The sequence below is a fragment of the Hoplias malabaricus genome, chromosome 4, assembly GCF_029633855.1.
Source record: "Hoplias malabaricus isolate fHopMal1 chromosome 4, fHopMal1.hap1, whole genome shotgun sequence".
Classification (NCBI taxonomy): Eukaryota; Metazoa; Chordata; class Actinopteri; order Characiformes; family Erythrinidae; genus Hoplias; species Hoplias malabaricus.
The window spans coordinates 13232275-13252652 of record NC_089803.1 but is presented as its reverse complement, the minus strand read 5'-3'; the positions used below and the strand labels follow the sequence as shown (position 1 = coordinate 13252652).

Genomic DNA, 20378 nt, shown 5'->3' with positions numbered 1-20378 from the left:
ACTTTTTGTGTTTGTCACTTCTGAGTTGTTCAGGCTTCAAGACGCAATGGTTTTGGGGTTTATTTGAGCATGAGCTCTGATGTTTGGAGTAACCATTTCTTTCGGATTTTATCTTTTAGACAACGCATTACACTATAATCCTCATAATCATGTGAGTCTGCCCGTTCAGTGATGTATGTAAACATTAACGCAAATGTGGTTCCGCAAAAATTTTCGAATATATATTATAACTGCTCCCAAAGTTTTTTCTTCTGGTACAGACAAGATCACACTGTTACTGATGTTTGTCAAGCGTTTATTAATCTTCCATTACACTTCAAACACTGTGAAAAACTGAAATAAAAAATATTGCCATTTATAATAATAAACCCATTACTAGTTTTTCTTACAGTGAAATCCCCCTATGACTACTCAATTAGCCACGTAGCATTTTCATTACAATAAGTTGTCCATGACATATTAAACCCCATTAAACAATGGGTCACATGAAGGCATAAGGAATAACAGTCACATACCGTATGAACCTTCTGACCAGAAATTTAGGAGTTATTACAGTCCTTTAACACTGAATTGTATCTCTTCAGGAACAACACTTAAGTCCTCGTGTATCTCCTGCCGGTAGTTGTAATAAAATTAGCAGTCATAATTTTCTTCCACCAACACAACTGATCACATGACCACAGTAAATCTTCCATTCAATGTTAAGTTATCACTACTGGTTTGAAAAGCAGAGAGCATTATCATTCAAAACTATGCAAATCAAATATCAAAACTGCAAAACATAATTTTAATATAATCTCTCAGCACCACTCATTAAACATTTCTGTGCAAAAGTGTTCTGAATTATTTAAAAAAATCACACATTTATCTGCGACAGCTACATATACTGTAGCTAGATAACTAATATTTATTTATAACTGTCCTGGAAAGGTAGCTATACTTCGACCAAAAATACTTATTTATCAAATATTACATATTAGCAAAATCAATGAAAGAGACTTGACGCTTAAATTTGGTACACTGACCGTCAACTTTGGACCTGTAATACTTGAGATATACCAGCGGATAAAAACAGTGCACTTTTTTTTTCTTTGGCTATGTGGCTGTTAGCACACACACAAATATTTTTTTTACTTCATGACTAATGCAGAGTTGAGTTAGCTAGCAAGATAGCTAATGGTAAATAACCGTTAACTTATGTTTGCTGTTAAACTAAAATCAATTTTAGCTTGAATTTATCAATTATAATAGCTAAAATGTACTAAATCCATAGGATGTATTTATAAAATGCTCTACAACCCTCGCACAAATCTCATAAAACAGGTAATAACATCAACAGCATTATTTTATTCCTCACTTCTTACCTTGCCTGTGGAGGGTCCCATCTAGAAAGAACCGGACAAAACTGGCTCCATCCGATAAAACTGGTTCCTCTAACGGTCAAATGTCTATAACCTTGGCAACAGTGTGCAAAATGGGCTGCCCAGAGCAAAATGTGTTATTTCTCCTAACAGCGGTTTTTATTACATTTGAGTTGGGAAAATTTAGGAAAAAGTAAATGATAAAAAGTAATAGATTGTGTTACATATATTATTGAATTAGACAAAAAATGTATGTAGTTGAACGCAATCAGTGGATCCACATCTTTCAATGTGTATCTTATCTCAGACAATGATGTAAAACACGTATGTAAGAAAACGTTAAAAGAATGTTCATTTAACGTTCACATGGAACATTTCAGACTAAAACTGGGAGAACTTTTATCGATGTCTAATAACGTTCATGGAACGTTCCATTGTTTTCCAACGTTACTGTAAGAACATTTGCTTCTAACATTAGGAGAACCTTTTAAGTAATGTTGGCCAATGTGGTGGGAACGTTCTCTGTTAGCTGGGGATATAGATCAGAGAGAGATTTTTACACGCCGTTTATACCGTGTTTTACTGAAGATATAGATCAGAGAGAGATTTTTACACACCATTTATCCCGGGTTTCACTGAAGATAAAGATCAGAAAGAGACTTTTACGCGCCGTTTATACCGTGTTTTACTGAAGACTGGTGAATTATGTGGAATTTAGTCCACATCTGAACATATTTCAATCAGTTAAACATTTAAAGTTAACTCTGATATCCAACAAATGGATTTAAAAACTTAACAAAACAGATGCCTAGCTATTGCTGAATTTACCACTAATTCCATGCTTTAGAGTGGTGCAAGCAATAAAACCAGACAACATACCTGCATTGCTTTCATTTATTCATGTATTCATTTACTTATTCTCCCCAAAAGAGCCAAGGCCACTGTCGATTTAACTGACGATTTTTTGTCATACAAAAAATTGCGATTAATGATTTTATTTATTTATACCCCCAGGATTTTAATAGGCTTTTATGGTTAATAATAATAACAATACCTTTGGATCAGGCAGGTGTTTCAATAATAAGACTCAGTTTTTGTAAGAGCCTTTGTTCATGTAAAAGTGTATGTGATGTTTACCAGAATTCTAATGAACTACAATGGGCTTCTTCAGTGTCATTGTTAAGCATTCTCAGGCCTCACAGAGCACACAGACCAGCGGTCTCAGAGAGAACCAGCTTCACAACTTCATTGTTATTAATTATAATATTTTACTTTAAACATCAATATTTCTTTAATTTATGTAATTCCATATTTAATACTTAAGTCAATGTATTAGTCATTTAGATCCGTAACCACCTTTCCTTCACAACAGACAAGAAGCTGCTCGCTGACTACTTTTGTAGATGAGATTGTATTTTCCAATTCTTGAATTCCTTTCTTATCCATGTTCTTTTTCTCCCCATCATTTTGGAGGTGTTTCGAGAGAAATTCGGCATTGACGAGTCAGGAGACTGGAGATTGGTGTGGAGTGGAGTTTATTTACACATGCACAGGATCATGTATGAGCACAACTGGGTGATTTCATTCTATCGCAAGATGATCTGAAGTTTGGAAACTGGAGGTTCTGAGGTTTCCTCACGTGCATGCAGAAAAGCAAGGGCACAGCTTTGTCATCAGTTTGTCAGTCTATAGCCAGTTTGTTCTGTGCCCTATTCAGTCTGTTACTGTTGCCAGTCAAGTCTGTTCCCAATCCAGTCTGACACCAAATATTTTAGAAGGGCCTTATATATTTTGGAGAAATGGGGAAGGGAATAGGAGGAAGAAGGTGAGTTTGAGGTGGGGTAAGAGCATTGATGAGAATAAGGAAGTGGAGAAAGAGGTGTGAGAAGAGTGGTATCATATAAAGGGTGGGAAGGTGATTGGTGGGAATGGGGGATGGGATTAAGAGGTATAACAAAAGGTCACAGAAAGACCATATAGTTTCTCTCAGAGGTATGCCTGCTCTCTTTCTCTGGTGTGGCATCATCTACATCAACAAGGATGTCAGGAAGAAAGTTCTCTGTACTTTTCATCATTTTACACGATCCCAGGTTTTGTTCATGATTCTAAGAGAGGCAAGTCTTAAATGCATGGGTGAGAGCTGAAATATAATTGGTAGGTTTCTGCATTAAACACCACTATGTTTATGACTGGTATCACATCTTAAATAGTCAAAATATTTGGGTTTGTGTATATTTGACTTTTTTCAAAACTGATCAATGCATCTCATATGGCTCTCATGGCACTTTATGCCTACACAATGTAACAGGTTTTTCATGCTCCCTGTACATTACGTACAAAATGAGTTGTATGCATCTTTTCACTGTAATTCTGTGTCAAGATTTAGGGAATCATTCATTTAAACAGTCCTAGCGCCTGTGAAACTATGTTCCACACTGTTGTAGTAAAAGCAGAGTGTCTGTGGTTTGGATGTGCTGTGTTTTGACTATAATTAAGACGACACTGAACAAAAAGAAGTCAAATGTAAACGCTGAGGGAGGAAAAAACAGTTTCAGCCAAAGCACAATCACACACCAAATATAAATAGTGCTCAAAAAAGGATCAAGCTCCCAGCAACATTAGAAAAATATCCCAGTTTAATACTGGAGCATATTTACAGCACAAGCCTTGTCACTGAACTATGAGGGTCAGAAATACAACAACAAGTAATCGTTATAGTGGTAAATCATGGTACAATTTACCATAATGTTGATTTGTGCTCATTTCAAACGGCAAAATCCATCCTCTGGTTGACACCAGAGCAAAATAAACAAAGAGAACTGTTTAGACAAGGAGCATCCTCTGAATGTGAATTTTATTATCTCTCCTCCACCCACAATAATCTTTCTGGTCATGGGAATAGAACCTGCCACCATTCAGAACGTTGAAAAGTATGAAAACAGATAGGGATGTTGCTCTATTCCTGCACCATTAGGCAACACTGTCTTATTTTTGCTGTTTCAGTTACAGTACTGAAGGTGAAACTGACTACACATTCAGCAGAATATTGGTCGCCAGGGGAGAGTGAATTTAACTAATTTTATCTTTGTGTCTTCTTTGTCTTCCAGGACAGAAGAACATCTCTTTGGATATTTTCTCTGGCTTCTGTTGTCCAGGAGTTCCTGAGTGGAACTCTGTTCCTGAGTTCCACAGTTCTTCCACTGGTGTATCAAGAATAATTTCCAAGTGGAATACAACACAATATTGAGATCAGGAGGGATTAAATGTGTGGATATGGAGGACAGAAGCTCCAGTTATCAGGAAACATGCTTGGTTCCTCCCCACACATCTGACAGAAAAACTCAGATGAGTAAACACAAGCGGAAAACTCATGATTGTGCAGAGTGTGGGAAGAGTTTTACTCAACAGAGTAGTCTCCAAAAACACCAGCGCATTCACACAGGAGAGAAACCATTTTACTGTTCAGAGTGTGGGACGAGTTTTACTGTACAGAGTCATCTCCAAACACATCAGCGCATTCACACAGGAGAGAAACCGTATCACTGTTCTGAGTGTGGGAAGAGTTTTGCTGAACGGGGCAGTCTCCAAAAACACCAGCGCATTCACACAGGAGAGAAACCGTATCACTGTTCTGAGTGTGGGAAGAGTTTTACTGAACAGGGCAGTCTCCAAAGACACCAGCGCATTCACACAGGAGAGAAACCGTATCACTGTTCAGAGTGTGGGAAGAGTTTTACTGACCAGGGTACTTTCCAAAAACACCAGCGCATTCACACAGGAGAGAAACCGTATCACTGTTCAGTGTGTGGGAAGAGTTTTACTCGTCAGAGTTCTGTTCGAAAACACCAGCGCATTCACACAGGAGAGAAACCGTATCACTGTTCAGAGTGTGGGAAGAGCTTTACTGAACAGGGTAGTCTCCAAACACATCAGCGCATTCACACAGGAGAGAAACCGTATCACTGTTCAGAGTGTGGGAAGAGTTTTACTGAACAGAGTAGTCTCCAAAAACACCAGCGCATTCACACAGGAGAGAAACCGTATCAGTGTTCAGAGTGTGGGAAAGGTTTTACTCAACATAGTCATCTCCAAAAACACCAGCGCATTCACACAGGAGAGAAACCGTATCAGTGTTCAGAGTGTGGAAAGAGTTTTACTGTACAGAGTAGTCTCCAAAAACACCAGCGCATTCACACAGGAGAGAAACCGTATCACTGTTCAGAGTGTGGGAAGAGTTTTACTGTACAGGGCAGTCTCCAAAAACACCAGCGCATTCACACAGGAGAGAAACCGTATCACTGTTCAGAGTGTGGGAAGAGTTTTGCTGAACATAGTCATCTCCAAAATCATCAGCGCATTCACACAGGAGAGAAACCGTATTACTGTTCTGAGTGTGGGAAGACTTTTACTGTACAGAATAGTCTCCAAACACACCAGCGCATTCACACAGGAGAGAAACCGTATCACTGTTCAGAGTGTGGGAAGAGTTTCACTGTACAGAGTAGTCTCCAAAAACACCAGCGCATTCACACAGGAGAGAAACCGTATCACTGTTCAGAGTGTGGGAGGAGTTTTACTGTACAGAGTAGTCTCCAAACACACCAGCGCATTCACACAGGAGAGAAACCGTATCACTGTTCAAAGTGTGAGAAGAGTTTTACGCAACATAGTCATCTCCAAAAACACCAGCGCATTCACACAGGAGAAAAACCGTATCAGTGTTCAGAATGTAGGAAGAGTTTTACTGAACAGGGTACTCTCCAAAAACACCAGCGCATTCACACAGGAGAGAAACCATATCACTGTTCAGAATGTGGGAAGAGTTTTACTGAACAGGGCAGTCTCCAAAGACACCAGCGCATTCACACAGGAGAGAAACCGTATCACTGTTCAGTGTGTGGGAAGTGTTTTACTGAACTGGGCAGTCTCCAAAAACACCAACGCATTCACACAGGAGAGAAACCCTATCACTGTTCAGACTGTGGGAAGAGTTTTACTCAACAGAGTAGTCTCCGAAAACACCAGCGCATTCACACAGGAGAGAAACCGTATCACTGTTCAGACTGTGGGAAGAGTTTTGCTCGTCAGAGTTCGGTCCAAAAACATCACTGTGTTCACCCAGAACAGAAGCAGTAGCACCGAGTGAGGGATTAATGCGATTGGTTCACATTCAATGTAAAACCATCCTTAAAGCTGAATTGTGTAATTCTTGGGGATTTGGACACGTGTGATTGAACTGTGATATCAGATGCCACTGATCGTTCATGGAATTTTGTTTATTATTTTCAAGTTGTGGCTTCAGAATTAATTGTTACAGATCATTATTTTCCTCCTCGGTCACTATTGTGTTCTACTGTGCCCCAGTTAAAGATTATTTGACTCTGTATTGAGCTTCCACTGTTTTCCAAAAGAGTTTGAACTTTGTCTTGAGTCATTAAACAAAATGAGATGAGATTGTTTCACTTTAAGCAGTCACACGATATTTAGCAGACATAGCTTTTAGTAGCAACAAAATTATCAGTAAATCACAGAGAAAAAGGACGTTGAGAGTCGGGACAGTTCCCTCCTTATTTCATTGGAACAACTACACTAAACCACAGACATGGTCCGGGGATCGGCAGCACCACACACAGCCCAGCACACCGCCCATCCAGTCTGATCCAGAGGAGCCTGAGGAGGTCATCCAGCAAATGGATAAGGAACATGGGTACAGTGTGGAGTTGACAAACTGTCATGTTGTCATTGTCAGACCTTGATACAGGTGAGGAGACAGCTGACAAGGAGGTCCTGCAGGGGCTTTGCAATGCTCTGGAGCACAGCCGGGCCTCAGGGCAGCTTCTCCTGGAGCTGGTGAAGGAGACAGTTCTGGCTGTCTGCCATATCACCATTCATCCTTATTTCTGTGGCTGGACTGTATACACTTGGAAGGTTAAAGATCAGCGTTGGTGGAGCAATTTCTTTCTCAGAGCACAGGAGCCATGAAGCTGGGTTATCAGGACCTCAGCACACATCAAAACAGACTATATTCTGATTGCCATGAAGGCCAAGCCTGCTTATCACTGTGGCAAGATAAGCGTGCAGTGGAGACACTCCCAACCAACTGTTCATTGTTTATATACAACTGCTGTAGTAAGTGCCTTCTCAGTGTTAGAGGTTGGGGTGTTTTAAACCTTGCTTTAATGGAAATGATACAAACACCTCAGTTATTAGAACTCAATGTTTAAGCTTAGCATATTATCTTATTATTGCTGTCCCTTTGCTTCTGTATCATTTGTGAATATCTCTGCTGTGGGATTAATAAAGGAATCAATCAATCAATTTTTACACCAGGTAAGACAGAAATGGCAAGCAGTGATGATTTATAATGCACTCATGATTGATAGCTATTTAAGAACAGCTCGGCGATGCTCTAAACTGCTATTTCATTTTGCTAGCTACTAGAGACTTCATCAGAACGTATTCTTACTTTAATATCCATGCAGATTTCTTCTAAGAGTAGTGTGTAAAATACAGTTTAGAAATAGACATTTGTAAATAATCTACTTAATTCCTTTAGTTAATACTTGTGGAAAGCATTTATTATAATATAAGTTCAGAGCAGGTTGAATTAACATGATTTGGCCCATTTTCATTTTGCTTCTAGGTCTATAGTAGACTCCCTCAAGTAATATTACACTTTCCTGTGTGCAAACTTTATCATAATGATTAACTTTACCATAAGGTTACCTTAATTAACGATTTTTAATACAGTAATAGGCATCAATAAATGGTTTAAGACAAAGTAATGTCTCAGTGCATATATATAATTTTTTTTTTCATTTATATGCATGTATATATAAATGCACATCATTAACACTAATCACTGTGCTTGTCTGACTAACTTGTACCTAAAAAGAGTCAAACGAGTCATCTGTTTAAGAAAAATAAGGATTGATTCACTTCGGGAAATTATTTCTCTGCACTTGACCCATCCGTGATCTTGAACACACACTTGTGAGCAATTCTTCACAAACACTAGGGGCAGTGAACACACAACAGGAGCAGAAGGCTGTGACCACCTTGGCAGTTTGGGGATCTACCTCCCCAAACTGTTTTTGTTGGTTTGGTGCTGGTTTTGCTGGTTGACCAGCAAACCTTGCTGGAAAAGCTGGTTTTCCTGTGTGATCTAGCTAGTTTCATTGGTCAACCAGAATTGACAGTCATAAAACCTTACTGGTGAAGCTGGTTGATCAGTAAAACCTTGCTGGTTTTGTTGGTCAACCAACATCAGTCACACAGCTCCAGGGGCCTGGAGGTTGTGGGTTCGATTCCCGCTCCGGGTGACTGTCTGTGAGGAGTTAGTGTGTTCTCCCCGTGTCCGCGTGGGTTTCCTCCGGGTGCTCCGGTTTCCTCCCACAGTCCAAAAACACACGTTGCAGGTGGATTGGCGACTCGAAAGTGTCCGTAGGTGTGAATGTGTGTGTGTGTGTCTGTGTTGCCCTGTGAAGGACTGGCGTCCCCTCCAGGGTGTATTCCCGCCTTGCGCCCGATGATTCCAGGTAGGCTCTGGACCCCCCGCGACCCTAAATTGGATAATTGTGAAATTTGGGTACATGACTACACACCTTTCTTATGGTTAAAATCAAGGACAACAGACCCACTGCCTCAAAACATCCCATAATAATTTAAAAGCTGTTAAACTTTAACAGTCTGACTGACTTACAGTCAGACTAACCAGTCTGACTGACCTACAGATGTGTCCATCACTCATCTGCTTCACCCTGACTCACCTGGGCACCAGGAGGGGGCAATTATGTTGAACTGTTCCTTGTGGACTTGAGTTTAACACTATTATCCCCTTTTATCTTTGGTTCTGATTTAGAATAAGATAAATTGTGCAAAATGTTGTACATTCCAAGTCAGTAAATTTCTCCACCGGCTGTTACTGTGAGTATGGATAAAAAAGTACAATATATGACATACTTCAAAAATAGTATTTGTAAATGTAAAGCAAGGAAAACATTAAATGTAACAAAGCAGCAATTCATCTGGCCATGTTTTGTTTTTAGTAACATAAGCAAATTCCTTGAACAAAAAAGAATCAACCGGTTAAAAATTTCTAAAAGCAATAAATTCCATGGATGAACAAAAAATACAACTGTAAAAGAACATAGACCCCAACTGATCTTGGGCACAGCCTTTATGTTTTTTTTTTTGTTTTTTTTTAATTCCATGAACTTTACAAGACTGCATTGCAGTATAACCAGTCAATATAGTGATAAATAAAAAAAATAGAGGACCAACTAGATTTAAATAAAAAAATTAAGAAAACTTATTTTAATGTTTTTTTAAAGAGCTTAAAAACATATCCTATATTTTAAAGCGCTAAATTGTCCTCAGTTCCCCCACACTATACATCCTCAACCCCAATAACATGTACCCTAGTCACCATACATCCTCAATCCCCCTACATCTCTCCATCCTCAACCAATACCCCAAAACATTTACAGCCTCAAACCCCTACATCACTACACCATGAACCCCCATATATACTTCTACATCCCCAACCCCTACATCACTATATTCACAATCATTCTCCATAAATGAATAAATAAATAAATAAAAGTGTATGAAACCCTCACCTTCACTTGGGACCCCATCAACACGCCTGCATCCTGAACTACAGTCTCAATCCTTCTACATCTTTTCAATATCCTCCATTCCCTACATTACTGTCCTTAAAACCTTTACATCACTTTCTTCAATCCCTTTACATTATACTAACATCATAAAATGACCTATATCCCTATCCTGAATCAGCCTACATATTTTTATCTATCAATCCCAGTATGTAATTTCTACAGTACATCAACTCCACAATTTATACACCTTAAATTCAATAATATTTTTTAACTGCCCCAACTATAGAGGATGACATGGAGGGGTGTTAGGATGTTAGGATGGTGTTGAGGGATTGAGGATGTAGGGATGATTGGAAGGGATTGGGGATGTAGGGATAGTGCTGAGGGATGGGTGATGTGGAGGGACTGATAATGTAGGAATGATGGGGAGGGGTTGAGGATGTAGGGATAGTGTTGAGGGATGGGTGATGTGGAGGGACTGAGAATGTGGGATGATGTGTAGGGGTTGGGGATGTAGGGATAGTGTTGAGGGATGGGTGATGTGGAGGGACTGAGAATGTAGGGATGATGTGGAGGGGTTGACGATGTAGGGATAATGTTGAGGGATGGGTGATGTGGAGGAACTGAGAATGTAGGGATGATGGGGAGGGGTTGAGGATGTAGGGATAGTGTTGAGGGATGGGTGATGTAGAGGGACTGAGAATGTAGGGATGATGTGGTGGGGTTGATGATGTAGGGATAGTGTTGAGGGATCGGTGATGTGGAGTAAATGAGAATGTAGGAATGGTGTGGAGGGGTTGTGGATATAGGGATAGTGTTGAGGGATATGTGATGTGGAAGGACAGAGAATGTAGGGATGGTGTGGAGTGGTTGAGGATGCAGGAATAGTGTTGAGGGATCAGTGATGTGGAGGGACTGAGAATGTGGGGGAGTTGAGGATGTAGGGATAGTGTTGAGGGATGGGTGATGTGGAGGGACTGAGAATGTAGGATTGTGTGGAGGGGATGAGGTTGTAGGGATGGTGTTAATGTGGTGTTTAAAGTTTTTAATGTGCAGTTAATAAAAAGTAAATTCAGTTCATTCAAGCTTATTATATCTTAGTAGTGACACTGATAACATCTTTACCAAAAGTATAGCAATATAAATATCTGGATTTATATGCACCAATCTAGTATTTCAAATAGACCGAGTTGGTATATGTACTCCATATCAGCAGATACTTTAACATGAAATATTGGTATCAGTAGGGAAAAAGTGGTATCGGTGCATCCCTAACTGAAATCTTAAAGCCACACAAGGTGAAAGCGCAAGCAATGAAGCTACATGTTTTTAAAGTGACAGTACACCTAGAAAATGGTAATATAAATAAAATTGTAAAGACAGGCATACCAACTCTATGATTTGTACGTTAAAAACATGGCATTGCCTGTGACATCTATGCAGATATTATACATTATTTAATCACATGTGCAGTATTAATTGGGCGGCATGGTAGCTTGGTGGTTAGCACGTTCGCCTCCCAGCACTGGGCCCTTGGGTTTGAGTCTGTGTTATCAGTCGCACAAAACAAATGCATATATTTAGTTAGGATTATTAATCTTTAAAATGAATGTACCTTATCGCTAAGGTTGGGTAACATTCACATTTGAACCCATAAAAACGTAAAATGTATAAGCCAAATACAACCTAACGTACAAAATCAGGTCGTCGTCATACACACTGACCAGTCTGAACTGGGGCAAATTTAGGACACGTCCCACATATCTATTTCTTAACCTAAAAGTGTAAAGCCAAATACAACCTAACATACAAAATCGAGTAGTCATTACACACACTGACCAGTCTGAATTGGGGCAAATTTAGGACATGTCACACATATATGTTTCTAAACCTAAAAGTGTAAAACAAAATACATACAAAAAAAATAAAAAATTATAATAAAAAATCAAATCTGCTGGTCCTGACAATATACCTGGGCATGTTTTGAAGGACTGTGCCAATCATAAAAACAGGAAGGACGTGAAATTCGAAAGTGGCTGTGCAGGCAGCCAGGAGCTCATTAGAACTAAGAGATGTGATTGGCCAAGTAAATTGCAGAAGAGCAGGCCTTGGGTCAGGTGAGTCGTGGAAAGGCCACATCACCAGAGAGAAGGCAAATGATGACTTGATTTAATCGCGAACAAGAGGAAGACACACCGTGTGCAACAGCAGCGTCACAGGCAAAACGAGGCCAGTGGCTTTGATAGGACAATCTAGAGAAGTCATATTAAGTTTTTGCTAGGAGCAACTTATGACGAATTTTTTCGAGAAAGTGTGCAGGCTACACATATTGGTAGATGGGGTGAAGCATGAGATTGGAAATTGCTGGTGGATGTAGAAAAAAATCTGCAGGTCCCAGAGTGTATTGTAGCGTTTTGACCTTATTCGAACTCGTTCTGATTAATGATGTTTTAACTAATGATAATAATTGTTACTATTATGATTGACTTAAATGACAAAAACATTAACAAGCAATGGAGAGTGAATACTGTCATTGCTATGTGAGTTCTTCAGGATTTTCAGACTCTTAATGAACAAACTCCACACACTGTTAATTCAAATAATGGGAATATTTTATTAAGAGAAAAAAGAATATTTAATAAACATAGCACAATCATAAAAATTCTCACGGGATCAACGCAGGTCAAACCGGTTCGAATTTAGAGATAGGCTAGGCGATATGACTTGGAAAAGATATGTTGCTATGGTCTGATTAAGATTATGTTACCAAGAGATTTAATTCAAATTTCAGCTCTAGAAAATGAGGAATTTTAGCTTACTTTCCTTCTGATTTCGGGGTTATGATCACAGCTGCTGATGTCCTGCAGATCTTCGTTCTGTTGTTTCACTGGGGCTTGACTTGTCAAGGCTCAAGTTGGGTGGATCAGTGGGGAGCTTCCCTCCCTGATGATTCAGCCCCTTTTCGGCGTCCCTCGGACGGTGTGACGTCAGCCGGGGATTCCCCTCACAGAGAGTTGCTGGCTTAGCTGGTTTTATACTTCCCGATAGAAGGGCTTCACGATGGAAGTTTGCTGACTTTCCTCCTATCTCCAGAACTAGATTTGAATTATTAAATTCTATACTTATTTTACAATTTTCCTCTGTCTTATCAGTGTATTTTATTCTGGTCACGAATAAGTTTCACCTGCTTTGATCAGTCGTAAAATTAAAACTTTGATTGGGCGACAAACAGGAACACAAATAAACAAAGAAAAGATTACTGAAAATTGCTCGATGTTACTCTGTAGTTTCTGTATCACACTGCTAACTAGCACAAGGCATCCCTTGGAAGTTGAGTGAGGTCCTCTATAAAGTTCTGTTGGAGAGTAGTTTCGTTGGCGTAAGAAGTAGAGCGTCGCACGTGAAGTGAAGAGAGCGCGACGTGAGGAGCGTAGCGGAAAGAAACAGAGTAGCAAAAAGGCTGAACAGAGTAGCAGAAACAGAACAGAGTTGGGCACTCCCTTTTCAGATGTGGCATGGTCACGCCCATTTGGGAGGTCTCCTTTCTTTGATTGGATCCTGGGTTTGAGGCTCACGTGACTTGTTTCACGTTTAAGAGAAGGAGGAGAGTCATGTATACACAGAAAACTGAGTGAAGTAAAAAATACTTATACATATTTGTGGTATAGCACAATGAGTGTCCTGGATTATTAATATCAAATATCTATGTTTATATATCTACAATATTATGCTAAAAGTTAGAAACTAATTTGTTTTCCTAATCAGAGACAGAAATTTCCTTCATTATTGAAACAGTAATACACATCACTTCATTAGTTAGTAGACATTCACTTGAGAATAACAGAGAGTAACATTCATACATATTGCATAAACATGTTTATAAACACTTGTTGCATTCGTTATGCATTTAGAAGACAGCAGGGCAAAACATGATTTCGCAAACGCCCACTTGGGGGCCGTTTTGGTCCATGCTATTTGTTTGGTTTGAGCCGGGCTATGGGAGTTCACCACAAGTTCAACTCTGTGGGCTATCTGTGTGATTTGCAGAAGATAATTAGTCGCCATCTTGACGCCAACCTAGGCACCCATGGCTGGGGTCCTTTTTGATCCTGGTCTCCAAACTTTGTTTGGTCTCCTTCTGGCCTAAAAGCGTCATAAACTGGGTCTGTTTTCTTTACATCCCTGGAGAAGACGGGGGTCATTGCAAAGTGTCCTGGTCAGTCTTTGATTTAGACGTTATGAGTGTGCGTGAGTGTGTGTGTGTGTGTGTGTGTGGGGGGGGGGGTGCAGAGTCTTTCGCACACACGTAGTCTGTGGAATGTGGGATTTGGTCCCAAAAAATCCTTATCAGAGTGGAGAGTCTTTCATTTACAAATTTTCATTTCTTTATTCAATCCATACTCCACTACATTCCCCCCTTTTTTAATTTTATGGTCCAGCAGGGAGCATGGAGCTGAAAAGAATTTTTGCTGTGGAGGAAGGTGAGATCAGCAAGCATATTCAAACACATTTCCAGAGCTGATGTCTTCCTATCAGTGTATGGGTGCATATGGAGTGTTGATGTTTGCATGCTGAAGGGATTCTAATTATTTAGGGGTAGGTCTTGTTCAAACACAACCTCGAGAGCTGGTTCTTCGACATGGCCTTCGGCTTCATATCTAAAACTTGGGGGTTCACCTCTCTGGGCTCTCTTATGTCTAATGAATTTAACCATTTTATGAGACCAAGTTTCTAACCTGCTCTATAGGGCTCAAGTGCGTTTGAAATAGAACCAAGCTATACCAAAGGTCAAAAGATATTCTAATCCTACCAGTGTAACTAGTAAGGTATCTGGAGTGGACCAGGCATAGGTGACAGGCTGAACTGGCCAGAGGGGTTGAGACGACAGCTCTCTAAGGGTGTTATCAATAGAGGTTAGGTCAATGACTTGCGTTCCCTCATATTCTAGGTGAGTTAGTGTTTTAGTATCTAGCTCGATGGTGTGTTTGGAGAAGAACTCTGAGATTTCTATGTCGCTCTCATATTGGTCAGGGTTCAGGTGATACAGGGCCAGGTCTCCTACATGTAGAATTGCGTTTACGGGGACATCTTCCCAGAAAGTCTGGCTAGGAAGGGGTACCCTTTCTGAGGTGTCATGTTAATGATAGGTTAGTAGGGCCTCTCTAAAGGGGGTGTTAACCAACCAACGGTTTACAACAATCTCAGCTTGGGTACTGTTTACCAAACGTTGGGGTGTGATGACCACCGGGCATTGAGTATTACTCATCATAGGCTTAAGGCCACAGATCCCATTTGCACTGTCACGAATAAAAGGTTTGCTAGAGCACAAGTAGTGGATGTCTTTAGTGAGTGTGCACATAAGCAAGTTGGGTACCAGATATAGGTCAGGGTTATCATCTTGGTATGCTACAAGAGATGTTGTCTTTACATGAACATAGGCAGAATCTTGCCAGAAGCCAACGTTGACAACATCTTTCAAACGGTAGATGTTTTCAGGCGCCATTATGGGAAGGTTAATGATGAATGCTAATTCTCTGTCTTGAGGATTGACATAAATTGGGATGGCGCTACCTAAGGTATAGGCTAGGTGGACCTGGAGATCAGTAACTACATCTCAAGTTGCTGTAGACAAAATCTCCTGTACTAAGGATAGAGGCACCAGATAGGGAGGAATTCTCCCCATGGCTAGGCTATCCACAGAGGAGCTGATTTCTTGTAGCATATCAGACAATAGCATATTCTTGTTCAAAGCGACACTGTGAGCATTGAGTACTACGACGGTGCCACGTAGGGTTTGCCCAATTGTTTGTAGGTGTTGCTGCTGCTTGTTTAATTGGGTTTTAATGTTTGGAATTTCAACCTGCAATTCTCCTACTTGACGTTTGACAGTGGCTACATTGACGGCGGACGTTCCGACATTCAGTAGCGATCCCACAGTTGCAGCAGCCATTAGCAATCCGCCTATGAAACGTTTAGACCGTTTGTTAAAACCACTTAGTTCTGATTGCGTTATGGTAAACTTTTGTAGCTGGTGGAGCATATGAGTTACGTCAGCTTTGACATGGCTGATAGCTTTTTTCAGTCCATCTAACTCCATTCCGGCCAGTTTGCAAGGTGGTTATCGGTAGGTTTTTACTACACGCTTCGGCTTCGGCATGCTTCAACCGTACGAATACTCTCTGGGTATGGAGGCGACAATTAGTGATTAGCAGTCCCGGCTGGTCTTTCAGTATTATTCCGAAGTCAGGACCCGGTTCAATCACTTCAGGGAGCACGGCGGTTCCTACGGAGCCAACGATCAGGAGAATGAGCAGCGGGGCCATGGTTGGAGATGCTCATGGTTAGATTTAGGGTATTTACGGAGAGTCGTTTTAGACAAGTTATACAATTTTTAACTATACCCCCCTTTTGATAAAATTTTCCTAGAATAAACACTCTACAATAATTGACGATGAGGGACTAGGGTCTTGCACCCTGAGTGTCCTCAGTCTGGTTAGAAGCTTGTTGCCTGCTGAAGAATGACAGGAAAGGGAGAAAAGAGATAGATGAACTAAGGTGTGAGTAGAAGGCTGTAGTTGTTTCTTAACCAACACCCTTCTTGCCTTTGATTCTATTGTTTATGACCTAACACAAGCGTTAGTATCCCCTACAAGTCCCATGGGAGTTGTGTGTGGTCTGATTTGGTTGCGGTGGACACACTTGAGCTCAGTACTGCCTCGAACTTTGTTTATCTTGATTCTGTAAACAACGGGGGCAGTTTGTCTGTGATCTTATAGGGACCGGATCATCGGGGTAGGAATTTGCGGGCCAGATTCCCCCGTTTTTTGCGACCTTCCAACAGGTTGGACAAAGATGTAGTACCATACTTTGTCCCCTATTTGGAGTTCGTCGTGGGATGCCTTGTGATCATAGTACGCTTTGCGACCTTCTGCACTTTTTTCCAGTTTCTGCTGGGCAAAGACAAAAGTGGATTTGAGGTGTTTCTGCAGATCCTCCATATACTGATGAGTGGTGTAGGCTACTGCTATGCTAGCTTCACCTGGCTGATATAACAGATGTAGAGGCAGAGTCATCTGTCTCCCTGTCATCAACTCAAAGGGTGAGACCCCAACCGCATCATGTGGGGTCGCCTGTATGGCCATCAGTACAAGGGGTAGCTTGACATCCCAGTCTCGCTGGTTTGCTGCTACGTACTTTTTCAGTATGCTAACAACAGTTCGGTTGGCTCGCTCTACCTGACCTGAGCTTTGAGGATGGTAGCTAATGTGAAGGCTGGCTTTTGCTCTTAAGAGTTGCCAGAGCTGCTGCATGACCTCAGCTGTGAAATGTGTCCCTCTGTCAGAGTCGACACGGCTGGGTAGGCCAAACCCTGAGAAGACATGGTTCATCAGTAAGTATGCAGTGGTTAGCGCTGTGTCATTCGGTGCGGGGAGGCATTCTACCCATTTAGTGAATGCACACGTGACTGTGAGGAAGTACTTGTTACCTCTTACTGTTCGAGTGAGTGGTCCAACCCAGTCTATCTGGAGGTTTGACCAAGGGAAGGATAACCCTTTCTTTTGCAAGGGGGCTCTATAAAGAGGATTTGAGGGTTGAAATCGGCAACATACCAGACAGCCTTTAATGTAATCAGCCACATCTTTTACCATGTGGGGCCAATATGCCACCTGCCGGAGCGCATGGTATGTTGCTTTGACCCCTTTGTGTCCCACAGATGGGGAGTCATGGGCGTGCATCAGCATCACCACACGAACGCAGGTGAAGTGGGCGAGTCAGTGGCATGAACAAGCAAGCCTTTGACGACTTGGAGGGACGCTCTGGCGCAGTATAGGTTTTTAAGGCCTGGTATGGTGTCAAGATCTTGGGCTGAGATGGGACATGTAGATGGGTCAGAGATTTTTTCAGAAGCATTTTAGAAATAGAAGGGTCTCGAGCTTGGAGAGTAACTAAGTCAGCGTCAGAAAAAGCAGGTTTAATAGAGACAATGGTAGTTTTAGTATTGTCAGGCGACGCCGTCGCTACAGTTTGAGACCATGTAATAGCTAGGACTTCGATGTCGGGTGGGTTTGGATAAAGGGAGGGATCGAATGTCCATGATGTGCCTTCGCGGGCCCCTTGTTTGGCTAAGCTATCTGCCTGGTCATTGAATTCTTTGTCATTCTTGAATTCTTTGACTCGGGAGTGACCCCTCACTTTCTTCCAGTAGATCTGCAGGTCATGTGTGTCTACCAAGTGTTCACAAGCTGCGAAAAGCTCTTTGTGTTTGACTGGCTTTTTGTTTGATGTGGTGTAGTTGTTGGTTTTCCACAGTTTCAAGTGGCATGTGAAGCTTAGGCGCGCATAGTTGGAGTCTGTTAGATCACCAACGTTTTTACGCTTTTCTGGACCGCAGCCTGAATTGTGATGAGAATTCCTGCTATTTCAGCATATTGGGAGGACTGAGCACCCAATTTGAACATTAGGGGTTCGTGAGGCCACCCGTTTATTCCGACAAAACCCACCCCTGCCATTAGGGTGTGTTCTCGGCGGAACGAACAACCATCTACATATGCAGTGACAAGGTCTTTGCATGTGTTAGGGTCGAAATAGTGGTGGTTAGCCACGGTAGGTAAGAGGGTTTCTGGAGCCTGTGGCACTTGGGAAGGAATGTCTCCTTCACATCGCCTGCAGGAAGCAAGGCCTGTGCCTAGGGGGATCTTGTAGTTTTGTGCGTAACGTACCTCCAAATCAAAGCTTTAGAGAGCCATTAGCCAGGAGGCTACTCGAGCATTAGTTACTACACCCTCTTGAATTTGTTGGTTGTTCAGGAATGTGACTGGCTGATGATGAGTTTCAACAATCACCTTCTGACCACCTAGGTAGTTGGAGAAATGTTTGACTGCCCACACTGTTGCTAGTAGTGCTTTTTCACAGTCACTATATTTGTGTTCAGCATCCAGCATAGTTTTACTAGCATAGGCTATGACACGTTTGTCTCTGTCATGTAATTGATACAGACAGGAGCTGAGACAGTGGTCAGAGAACCCTACTTCTAGGTAGAATTCTTTGCTACTGTCAGGATAGGCAAGGCATGAGGCCGTGCACAGTTTCGATTTCAGTGCCTGCATGGCTTGTTCCTGGGCTTCGCCCCAGGTGAATGGAGTATCCTTTTTTAGTAGGTCATACAGTGGATGAGCTAGATCCGCATAGTTTTCTATGAACTGGCATGAGTAGTTGCATACTCCTAAGAAACTGCGGAGTTCCTTAAGATTGGTGGGTGCTGCGAGGTCTGTTACCCCTTGCACTCGACTCACTTGTGGTTCAACACCATCAGTGCCTACGAGCAGACCGATTCACCTTTGTTCTGCACCACTGACATTTGGAGAGTGATATTTTCGCACCTGCTGTTGTGAGCTGGTCAAGAACATGATCAATCTCATCAATGTGTGCCTGTAGGGAGTGGTTACGCATGAGTATGTCATCCACATATATGAGGGTGCCTCGCTCGCGGGCATCAGGTCATGCTTTGTTCAAGAAAATGTTGAACTCCGCTGGAGAGTTGGCATACCCAAAGGGGCACCGAGTGAATGTGTACTGTCGGTTTGCGAAGGTGAAGGCTAGCTTGTGTTGGTCTTCTGCTTGCACTGGGATGGTCCAGAAGCCAGAGGGTACATCGATGGTGGAAAAGTATTTAGTGTTTCAGACCGAGGGAAGTTCTTGCTCTAGTTGTGTCATCGGCCACCAAGACAAGGGAACCTGTTGATTTAGTTTCCGATTTACCCATTTACCATTGGGTTTTATAACGAGCCATAATGGTGCCGAGTACATGCTGTTGCAGGGTCGAATTATGCCCTTTTCCAGCAAGTCATCAATGATTTCTTGTACCGGTTCATAGGATGCCAACGGAATTTTGTATTGGCGGACAAATGTGGGTGGTGCTCCTGGACGAGTGGGAATGCACACTGAACGAATGTCAGTGAGACCACAGTCCGTTGAATCTTTAGCAAAAGATTTTTGGTATTTAAGAATTACTTCACAGAGTTTCTCGCGTTCTTCTTCGCTTTGGAGGGCATCTGCCTCCTTTAGAACTTGTTTGACTTGAATCCTAAATTCAGAGTCAGATAGTTCTTTCGAATTGCATGAATTTAAAGTGTCTTCTCCCGTTTCGGGGAGAAGAGATGGTTTCCAGGAGGATTCCAGGGATGAATCTAAAGAAAGAACCATGACCGTCATTTGATCATCATCAGCAAGATCTATTCTGCAAATGCCGTCTTTACCCATGTCCAGAGCCGAGAAGAGAGCAACAGCTCGTGTCTGATGAGTATAGAACACCTTTGATTCTGGATGATCAAGAAGCAGGGATTCAGACATTGGTCCTATAATCGGGATTCGCAACTCGAAGTCATGGAATTTCGTA

General features: G+C 41.6%; 1 protein-coding gene across 1 annotated transcript in view; it reads left to right on the top strand.

Annotated features, from left to right (window-relative positions):
• The window catches only part of LOC136695301 (zinc finger protein 850-like), a 97591-nt gene that overhangs the window by 17117 nt on the left and 60096 nt on the right, over positions 1-20378 (top strand). Inside the window, exon 2 of the mRNA XM_066669310.1 lies at positions 4469-6444. Within this exon, the coding sequence (XP_066525407.1) occupies positions 4635-6444 (1810 nt within the window). The 5' untranslated portion in view covers positions 4469-4634. The remainder of the gene's footprint in view (positions 1-4468; positions 6445-20378) is intronic.